Source organism: Lithobates pipiens, unplaced genomic scaffold (genome assembly GCF_037356315.1).
Source record: "Lithobates pipiens isolate NorthernLeopardFrog02 unplaced genomic scaffold, aLitPip1_a1.2 Scaffold_30, whole genome shotgun sequence".
NCBI lineage: Eukaryota > Metazoa > Chordata > Amphibia > Anura > Ranidae > Lithobates > Lithobates pipiens.
In genome coordinates this window covers 44,457,400-44,468,586 of record NW_027507791.1, presented here as the reverse complement: position 1 = coordinate 44,468,586, position 11,187 = coordinate 44,457,400, and the positions used below count along the sequence as shown (strand labels likewise).

General features: G+C 47.0%; 1 protein-coding gene across 1 annotated transcript in view; it reads left to right on the top strand.

The window, feature by feature from the left end:
• Positions 1 to 269: 269 nt before the first annotated feature.
• The window catches only part of PRUNE1 (prune exopolyphosphatase 1), a 53,547-nt gene continuing 42,629 nt past the window's right edge, over positions 270 to 11,187 (top strand). The window contains 1 exon segment of the mRNA XM_077464115.1: positions 270 to 426. Within this exon segment, the coding sequence (XP_077320241.1) occupies positions 283 to 426 (144 nt within the window). The 5' untranslated portion in view covers positions 270 to 282.

The following is an 11,187-nucleotide window of genomic DNA, read 5'->3' as shown; positions in this document are numbered from 1 at the left end:
AGAATAGAATAGAATAGAATAGAATAGAATGCATCATAATTTAACCCCATATATATTAAAACTATAAAATACAATGCTTTTTTCTGAAATTATATAAAATCTAAGGTATAATGTTCTGATGTAAGATTATATTTAGTAACATATAATTGCACAGGATGTAAACAGTAAACATTGTATCTCATAGTAATAAACAATGTAGCACGTAGGCTCCTCTGTAAACAAACATCTCTATTGCCCCCCCCCCCCAGTCACATGTGACAGCCCAGCACTCTATCCCCCAGAATGCAGTGCGGCGGGGCTGTGAGTGATTCAGGCTCCAGCCTTGTGCTCAGAGTACAGAAAGGGGAAGAGTCTGGAGCAGACAGAGCTGTGTGCACACTGGGTAGCATGGAGCATTTCTTGCTGGGTTGCAAGGCCGCCTTACAGGTAAGCAAACACCCTTTAATTGACCACATGGGCACAGGTCTGCATTGCATGCTTGCCTGAAGAGCTAGCGATCCAACTCTGGCATCATGGGGTGCTGACATAAAGATTCAGCCACCTGATGCCCTGTGTGTAAAGAGAGGAGTGCACAGTACTGTGCAGTGACCGCCTTCATAGGATGACCCCCATGGAGGAGGAAATATTCATGCCTTAAAGCCACAGTGCAGCGCATGCTTGCCTGAAGAGCTAGCAGTCCACTTGAGCATTAGGGGGAGGGGGGGGGGGGGGGTGTGCTGACTCAAAGATTTGCAACTTTTGCGCCCCGTTCTTATATTTGTGTAAGAAAGGGGTGCATGGTGACTGCATTCGTAAGGAGGAAATATCCAGGTCCTAAAAATATCCAGTGTGACAAATGCTTGCCTGAAGAGCTAGCAATCCACTGTGGCATTATGGGGGGGGGGTGGGGGGTGCTGACTGAAATATTTGGCCACCTGATGCAACCTCTGCGCCCCGTTCCTATATAGGTGCATGGTGGCCGCATTCGTAAGATGACCCCCGTGGAGGAGGAAATATCCAGGTCCTAAAGCCACAGTGCGACAAATGCTTGCCTGAAGAGCTAGCAATCTACTCGGGCATCATGGGGGGGGGGGGGGGGGTGCTGACTCAAAGATTTGGCCACCTGAAGCAACCACTACATCCCGTTCTTATATTTTAGTAAGAAAGGGGTATGTGGTGGCCGCATTCCTAAGATGACCACGTGGAGGAGAAAAATATCAAGGTCTCGAAAGCCACAGTGCGACCTAATGCTTGCCTGAAGAGCTGGCGATCCACTCTGGCACTATGGGGGGGGGGGGGGGGGGGGGGGTGTTGGCTCAAAGATTTGGCCACCTGATGCAACCTCTGCATCCCATTCTTATATTTGGTGACCACATTTGTAAGATGACCCCCGTGGAGGAGGAAATATCCAGGTGCTAAAGCCACAGTGCGACAAATGCTTGCCTGAAGAGCTAGCAATCCACTCGGGGCATCATGGTGGGGTGCTGACTCAAAGATTTGGCCACCTGATGCAAGCTCTACATCCCGTTCTTATATTTGAGTAAGAAAGGGGGTACATGGTGGCCGCATTCGTAAGATGACCCCCGTGGAGGAGGAAATATCCAGGTCCTAAAGCCACAGCGCGACTAATGCTTGCCTGAAGAGCTAGCAATCTACTCGGGCATCATGGGGGGGGGGGGGGGTGCTGACTCAAAGATTTGGCCACCTGATGCAACCTCTACACCCCGTTCTTATATTTTAGTAAGAAAGGGGTATGTGGTGGCCGCATTCCTAAGATGCCCACGTGGAGGAGGAAAACATCTAGGTCTTGAAGCTACAGTGTGGCAAATGCTTGCCTGAAGAGCTAGCAATCCACTCTGGCTTTATGGGGATGTTGGCTCAAAGATTTGGCCACCTGCTGCAACTTCTATACCCCGCTCTCCTATATGTATAAATGAGGGGTCCGCAGTACTGTTCATAAGATGACCACATGGAGAAGTGAATATCTGGGTCGATCACAGTGGGGCCACCTCAACTATTCGGCAGTGCCACTGATATCTTCCAGCCTTGGCGGTCACCGGTGCCGCCATACCATCATCCCAGTCTTCCCAATGATCCAATGTTATTGGGGACCCATCATCCATATTTGTATTTAAGGTAAGCCTGCCTAAGGTCGCTTCTGCCAATTGGAAGGACTTTGGGACGTTTACGCCAAATTGTTCACCAATCGCACATTTTTTCGGTAGATTTTCTAACCACAATTTTTTTTTTCCAATCTCGCCATAGTTAACCCTTACATGGAGGGAGTCTTGTGTGATACTAGAACTCCTCTCTGTAATGAAAGGTCATGTCATGTACATACAACGCTACTGTTAGTGTTCCCACTACGTCTACCAGCAGGTGATCCTCAGCCTTTGAGGGTCATTAAATTTATAATAATTGTTCGTTTTGTGGCTTTTTCAGCGAGCGTCCTCTCTCTGCGTTGTTGTGTTTGTCGCTTTCCGAGTGAGAGTTCAAAGTGTCTTCTGAGAACCTGACAATCCAGAAGGGAGAGGGAAGGGCAGAGACATCTGTCCACATTCCATAGAATGTACAGTGACAGGCCGGGGACATATCCTCCTATGTACACTGCTCACGTCATTCTCTGTTCTTATTCTGTATATATGGACTCTGCACAGTACTACTTCTCTTGTCCTGTATGCCGGGTGTAATTCTCGGTATCTGTTCTTATCCTGTGTGTATGGACTCTACACAGTACTACTTCTCTTGTCCTGTATACCGGGTGTAATTCTCGGTATCTGTTCTTATTCTGTATGTATGGACTCTGCACAGTGCTACTTCTCTTGTCCTGTATGCCGGGTGTAATTCTTGGTATCTGTCCTTATTCTGTATGTATGGACTCTGCACAGTACTACTTCTCTTGTCCTGTATACCGGGTGTAATTCTCGGTATCTGTTCTTATTCTGTATGTATGGACTCTGCACAGTGCTACTTCTCTTGTCCTGTATACCGGGTGTAATTCTCGGTATCTGTTCTTATTCTGTATGTATGGACTCTGCACAGTACTACTTCTCTTGTCCTGTATACCGGGTGTAATTCTCGGTATCTGTTCTTATTCTGTATGTATGGACTCTGCACAGTACTACTTCTCTTGTCCTGTATACCGGGTGTAATTCTCGGTATCTGTTCTTATTCTGTATGTATGGACTCTGCACAGTGCTACTTCTCTTGTCCTGTATACCGGGTGTAATTCTCGGTATCTGTTCTTATTCTGTATGTATGGACTCTGCACAGTGCTACTTCTCTTGTCCTGTATACCGGGTGTAATTCTCTGTATCTGTTCTTATTCTGTATGTATGGACTCTGCACAGTACCACTTCTCTTGTCCTGTATGTTGGGTGTAATTCTCGGTATCTGTTCTTATTCTGTATGTATGGACTCTGCACAGTACTACTTCTCTTCTCCTGTATGCCGGTGTAATTCTCGGTATCTCTTCATATTCTGTATGTATGAACCAGCGGATGATCATGACAGCCAACCAGCGTCCTCCATCACGGTCGTTGTCACACACCGCGTGTTTATCTCTAGCAGTCGTGTTATCAGCTCTTGGGGGCCCTCGGTCTGTTCCCCCATCACGTGACTTGCTTTTCGTGGTAGCAACAGAGTCTCTATTTTGACACCCTGACAGGCCTTTCCTTGTGCCTCATTTTACCGCAGGCCTGTGAATGGAGTCATACAAGTTCTTCACTGTCACATGACAGGCATGTCTGCTAGGCTGAGCTCCACGGGCCGTTGGAGAGGGATGTTTTTCAGGAAATTCTTGACACATGCCATGTCGGCCTGTTATGAAATATTGTTGGTGTCTGGGGGATGGCATGGATAGAGACTTCCATTCTGAGAGAGGGGGGGGGAACCGCCATAGTATTGCTTTTTAATGTCAGTCGGTGGAGGGGTCCTCAGTCCATAGAATTGCTCCTCACTATTGGCTGATGGAGGGGTCCTCATTCTGTAGAACTGCTCTTCACTGTAGGTTGGCAGAGGGATCCTTAACCAACAATGAGGAGCAATATTATGGACTAAGGATCCCTCTGCCAACCTACAGTGAAGAGCAGTTCTACAGAATGAGGACCCCCTCCATCAGCCAATAGTGAGGAGCAATTCTAAGAACTGAGGACCCCTCCACCAACCAACAGTGAGAAGCAATTCTAAGAACTGAGGACCCCTCCACCAACCAACAGTGAGGAGCAATTCTAAGAACTGAGGACCCCTCCACCAACCAACAGTGAGAAGCAATTCTAAGAACTGAGGACTCCTCCACCAACCAACAGTGAGAAGCAGTTCTAAGAACTGAGGACCGCTCCAGCAACCAACAATCAACAGCAATTCTATATACCAAGAACCCCTCTGCCATCCAACAGTAAAGAGTAATTCTGCAGCGTGAGGACCCCCTCACGAACTAACAGTGAGGAGAAATTCTACGCATGGAGGACCCCTCCGTTAACCAACAATGAGGAGCAATATTATGGACTAACGGAGGGGTCCTCCATGCGTAGAATTTCTCCTCACTGTTAGTTCGTGAGGGGGTCCTCACGCTGCAGAATTGCTCCTCACTGTTGGATGGCAGAGGGGTTCTCAGTCTATAGAATTGCTGTTCATTGTTGGTTGCTGGAGCGGTCCTCAGTTCTTAGAACTGCTTCTCACTGTTAGTTGGTGGAGGGGTCCTCAGTTCTTAGAATTGCTCCTCACTATTGGCTGATGGAGGGGTCCTCATTCTGTAGAACTGCTCTTCACTGTAGGTTGGCAGAGGGATCCTTAGTCCATAATATTGCTCCTCATTGTTGGTTAATGGAGGGGGCCTCCATGCGTAGAATTTCTCCTCACTGTTAGTTCGTGAGGGGGTCCTCGCGCTGCAGAATTGCTCCTCACTGTTGGATGGCAGAGGGGTCCTTAGTCTGCAGAATTGCTCCTCACTGTTGGATGGCAGAGGGGTTCTCAGAATATAGAATTGCTGTTGATTGTTGGTTGCTTGAGGGGTCCTCAGTTCTTAGAATTGCTTCTCACTGTTGGCTGATGGAGGGGTTCTCAGTCTATAGAACTGCTCTTCACTGTAGGTTGGCAGAGGGGTTCTCAATCCATAATATTGCTCCTCAATGTTGGTTGACGGAGGGGTCCTTGGTGCGTAGAATTTCTCCTCGCTGTTAGTTCGTGAGGGGGCCCTCAGTCTGCGGAATTGCTCCTCACTGTTGGTTGGCAGAGGGGTCCTTAGTCTGCAGAATTGCTCCTCGCTGTTGGTTGGCAGAGGGGTCCTTAGACTGCCGAATTGCTCCTCACTGTTGGATGGCAGAGGGGTTCTCAGTATATAGAATTGCTGTTGATTGTTGGTTGGTGGAGGGGTCCTCAGTTCTTAGAATTGCTCCTCACTGTTGGCTGATGGAGGGGTTCTCAGTCTGTAGAACTGCTCTTCACTGTAGGTTGGCAGAGGGGTTCTCAATCCATAATATTGCTCCTCAATGTTGGTTGACGGAGGGGTCCTTGGTGCGTAGAATTTCTCCTCGCTGTTAGTTCGTGAGGGGGCCCTCAGTCTGCGGAATTGCTCCTCACTGTTGGTTGGCAGAGGGGTCCTTAGTCTGCAGAATTGCTCCTCGCTGTTGGTTGGCAGAGGGGTCCTTAGACTGCCGAATTGCTCCTCACTGTTGGATGGCAGAGGGGTTCTCAGTATATAGAATTGCTGTTGATTGTTGGTTGGTGGAGGGGTCCTCAGTTCTTAGAATTGCTCCTCACTGTTGGCTGATGGAGGGGTTCTCAGTCTGTAGAACTGCTCTTCACTGTAGGTTGGCAGAGGGGTTCTCAATCCATAATATTGCTCCTCAATGTTGGTTGACGGAGGGGTCCTTGGTGCGTAGAATTGCTCCTCACTGTTAGTTCGTGAGAGGGTCCTCAGTCTGCAGAATTGCTCCTCACTGTTGGTTGGCAGAGGAGTCCTTTAGTCTGTAGAATTTCCCTTCACTGTAGGTTGGCAGAGGGGTCCTTATTGCATAGAATTGCTCCTCACTGTTAGTTGGTGGAGGAGTCCTCAGTCTGTAGAACAGACCTTCACTGTAGGTTGCAGAGGGGTTCTCAGTCTATAGAATTACTCCTCATGATTGGTGGAGGGATCCTCAGTCTGTAGAATTACTCCTCATGGTTGGCTGGTGGAGTGGTCCTCAGTTCGTAGAATTGCTCCTCACTGTTGTTTGGAGAGGTCCTCAGTGGAGTTGGAACAGGGGTTGCAGCTGTGGCTGGGGCGCCAATCTGTCACGCCATTGCACTAACATGTGATAGCACTTGTGGCCCATTCGGATTGTTTCATTGCAGTAATGTGTGGTAAAGCGTCAACCCATGTAGTGTGGTGCATTGCTGTGCCTTTCATTTTGAATGCCATTCCCACGCATCGGCATTACAGAGTAGCACCCCACCATACATTAGGGTGCAGGTCAGCTTGTTGGCAGCCCATTACAATGAACTTCTCTTATTTGATTCCTTTTAATTTCTTAACTATAACTTTTGAGTGCATTTTATTTTATTTGGTTTATAAGTGCAGATTAAGATGAGGTTGGTGAGAGTGGAAGGTCGTGGAAGGAGCAGAGAAGACAGTTTGGTTAGTATGTAGGAACGAGGTTGGTAAGCAGGAGGCCTTGTGAGGAGCAGACTGCTGGGTGGTGAAGGGGTTTTCAGTCTGTAGAATTTCCCCTCACCATTGGTTGGTGGAGGGGCCCTTAGTCTGTAGAACTGCCAACCCACAGTAAAGAGCAGAAGGGTCCTCACTCCATAAAATTGCTCCTTGTTGGTGGTTGATGGAGGGGACCTCAGTCTATAGAATTGCTCCTCGTTGGTTGATTGAGGGTTCCTCAGTCTGTAGAGAGCTGCTCCTCACCGTAGGTTGGCAGAGGGATCCTCAGAGGATGGTTTGGATGATATGGTAAGACGAGATTGGTAAGTAGGAGATCTTGAGAGGAGTAGAGAAGACGGTTTGGGTGATATGTTAAGACGAAGTTGATGAGTAGGAGGTCTTGAGATAAATTTTGGTGGCTTTTGTAGAATAAATCCACTTTTTGGTAGGAACAAATTGATAAAATAAGCTCAAAGTGGTGATACAAGACCACATGATTGAACTGATCCTGGTGGTGGAATGGAATAGTGGGGAAGGGAAGGGTAGTATAAGCTGCTGGTGGATAGGTAGATGGTTAAGATGAACCTGTTTGTAGACAAGTACAAGAAAACATTTGGTAAAGCGTGGCATTCCTGGTTACCACTAACAGGCCTCTTGCCCAATTTCTTCATTAGTGTGGGTCAGCATAAAAGTAACCAGTTCAGCAAAACCTGCACTGTACCTCGACCGGACACTTCTTCCTGGTTCCTCCCTGGCTGAGACCACTAGACTGACTCCCTCTCCAAGGCAAGCCAACCCACAATTTATAATGTGTGGACGGTGGCCACCTAGTGGCCAAACTAGGAACGGTTCTAACACCCCCGTACATGTTGCTTTCTATGTATAGGTAAAGCAACATGGTTTTGCTTGTTTTAACATATGTATCAATTTAGCCATATCTGACTTTTGGTGACTCCAAGGGGTTGATTTACTAAAACGGAAGACTGCAAAATCTGGTGCAGTTGTGCATTAGTAGCCAAATCAGCTGCTAACTTCAGCTTGTTCAATTAAGCTTTGATAAAAAGCCTAGAAGCTGATTGGCTTCTATGCAAAGCTGCATCATATTTTGCAACCCCATGGGCCAGCTCGTTGAGCACCACATCTGATGTACTTAAAACCATAGAGTTCTTGGTGAATTTTTTTTTGGAAGGTAGGTCCCCAGGTCTTTCCAACCCTCCCCAGTTGCGAAACGGCGTTGTAGAATGTGTTTAACATGTGCATAACCAATTTGAACGCACATACTAGGGGCCAGTTTTGGGCAGGAGCCAATTGACCCACCAGCATGTCTTTTGGAGAAGTCCAAGTAAACCCAAACACGCGTCCTGGCCAGGATTTCAGGCCAGACGACCCAAGTGCTGGAAGGCATAAGGGCTCAGGTAGCACCATCGATGGCCAACTTTTTGTAGATTAAAATACATAACACGCCAATGGACCATAAGAGTTTATCATAAAAGTTTGATGTCGCAATAAGGGGCGTGGCCTGTTAAGATCGACCATAGACACAGGGAAGCGGAAGAGTAGACGTGTTTATCCTACAACACGCTCTAAATAATTGGCAGCAGAACAGGCGCCCGTGCTCCTAGCTGCTAAAATCAGTGTTGTTGGTCGGGACAAAGAGTTTGTTGACTGGTAAATGCGGGGTTGTGTGTTCGCTATAATTAGACAGGCGATCGAGTTTTGCAGTTACAAAAAGGGGTTTGTTTGTTGAGATCCTTACAGTGGCTATTGCTGAAAATGCTTTACCGTAATACCAGGTATAATAAAAAAAATATATACTTTTTGGGCTTATTGGTTTGGGGTCTTCTTGGATCAAATCCAATCTCGTAATAGCTTCTTTTTTTTTTTTTTTTTTTTCCAACTGTCATTTTCAATCCTTAATAAAATAGTCTCTGTTGATCCCGCCATCAAGGTCCTTGTTTAGGCACTTCCTGTTAAAGCGGGTGGTGTCAAACCTAAATGTAATTGCGGGGCGTGTCAGCAGTATGGTTGCCCTCAAGGGGCCAGTTGTATCTGAGGGTGCACTACGTACGGAGCGCAGGGTTCAGGAGTGCGCTACGTCCGGAGAGCAGGGTTTTTCTGTGCACAACATCTGGAGTGCAGGGTTCTTGTGTGCGCCATACGTCCAAAGCACAGGGTTCTTGTGTGCGCCATACGTCCAAAGCGCAGGGTTCTTGTGTGCGCCATACGTCCAAAGCGCGGGGTTCTTGTGTGCGCCATACGTCCAAAGCGCGGGGTTCTTGTGTGCGCCATACGTCCAAAGCGCGGGGTTCTTGTGTGCGCCATACGTCCAAAGCGCAGGGTTCTTGTGTGCGCCATACGTCCAAAGCGCAGGGTTCTTGTGTGCGCCATACGTCCAAAGCGCAGGGTTCTTGTGTGCGCCATACGTCCAAAGCGCAGGGTTCGGGTCTGCGCTACTTCCGGAGAAAGGGGTTTGTGGTGTGCGCTGCGTCCGGAGCGCAGGGTTCCGGTGTGCGCTGCGTCCGTAGCGCAGGGTTTCCGGTGTGAGCTGCGTCCGGAGCGCAGGGTTCCGGTGTGAGCTGCGTCCGGAGCGCAGGGTTCCGGAGTGCGCTGCGCCCGGAGCGCAGGGTTCCGGAGTGCGCTGCGCCCGGAGCGCAGGGTTCCGGTGTGCGCTGCGCCCGGAGCGCAGGGTTCCGGTGTGCGCGGCGCCCGGAGCGCAGGGTTCCGGTGTGCGCGGGGCGCCCGGAGCGCAGGGTTCCGGTGTGCGCGCGGCGCAGGGTTCCGGGGTGTGCGCGGCGCCCGGAGCGCAGGGTTCTGGTGTATGCTGCGTACAATCCCAACACCCACCTCCCAAAGCTTCCTCGCATCTCCCTCTACTACCTGGCTCTAGTACCTCCCTGTGTAGGTGGAGATCCTTGCAGGGAGATCATTCGCTCTCTATCTCTGGAGATCTGTCCCCGCTGTGAGTAAATTCGGAGCAAAGCGGTCCCTTGTATACACAGAAGGCTTCGGGTTACAAATGGCAGTGGAGGGTGAGAGTCGGAGGTGGTGGAATGGTGTTCCGCCATGCCGACTGCAAACTGGGCGCGAGGGCCAAGTTATGGAGCTTTTTTTTTTTTTTTTCGCTCGAATGGGACAGATTTGGTCGTTTTTGGCGCGTTTGTATTCCCATAGAAATGAATGGAAACTCGCCAGTTTCTGTGTGCGATTTTCTGCTCAAATGAAAGGAAGTAAAAAATAAAATAGTAATCGTATTAGGCTAGGGTTATTTATTTTTATTTTATTTATTATTATTATACGAATAATAACAAATGAATAAATGTAAAATAAATACACAAATGGCTAAAAATCATCATAAATAAGTAAAATAAATGAATAATATGTAATAATACATTAAATAATAATTAACCTTAACATTTTTTAAATACATTAATATTTGTATTATTAATAATAATAAAATAACAATAAACACCCAGAATCGAACAAAAAAAAATATTATTAATAATAATAATAATAATAATAATTATTATTATTTTATTTTGTGTTAGGGTGCTTAGTTATTTATTATTTTTTATTTAAGAGGTAAGGGTTATTTATTTATTGATTTATTTTTTATTTATGATTTATTTTTTGTGTGTTTATTTTACATTTATTCATTTATTATTATTATTATTATTATTATTATTATTAACCAAAGTCGCAGCGACTGTAATGTAGTTCTTGCATTACTGTGGTCCGACTTTCATGCGACTTGAGGGCCATAGACTTTAAGGCAAACTTTCAAAGGTCTCACCCAATGTTTCCCAACGGGTACCGTTCCTATCTGTGTGACCTAAAGTCGCTGCGACTGTAAAGTAGTTCCTGCATTACTTTTGATCTGACTTTCATGCGACTTGAGGGCCATAGACTTCAATGTAAACCCTCAAAGGTTGCATAAAAGTCGCACCCCATGTTTCCCAATGGGTACCGTTACCCAGGTTTCCCATTGAGTACTAATCCTAGTTGTGCAACCGAAAAATCGCAGTGACTGTAAAGTAGTTCCTGCATTACTTTTGTCTGACTTTCATGCGACTTGAGGGCCATAGACTTCAATGTAAACCCTCAAAGGTTGCATAAAAGTCGCACCCCATGTTTCCCAATGGGTACCGTTACCCAGGTTTCCCATTGAGTACTAATCCTAGTTGTGCAACCGAAAAATCGCAGTGACTGTAAAGTAGTTCCTGCATTACTTTTGTCTGACTTTCATGCGACTTGAGGGCCATAGACTTCAATGTAAACCCTCAAAGGTTGCATAAAAGTCGCACCCCATGTTTCCCAATGGGTACCGTTACCCAGGTTTCCCATTGAGTACTGATCCTAGTTGTGCAACCGAAAATCGCAGTGACTGTAAAGTAGTTCCTGTGAACCCTCAAAAGTCGCATGAAAGTCACACCCAATGTTTCCCAATGAGTACTGTTCCTATCTGTGCGACCTAATGAATGAATGAATGAATGAAATACTTATATAGCGCACAATGCGAACTGAATCGCCTCTAGGCGCTGTGGCGAGCTTTGATCATCTGCTAAAAGAGGAAGGTCTTGAGT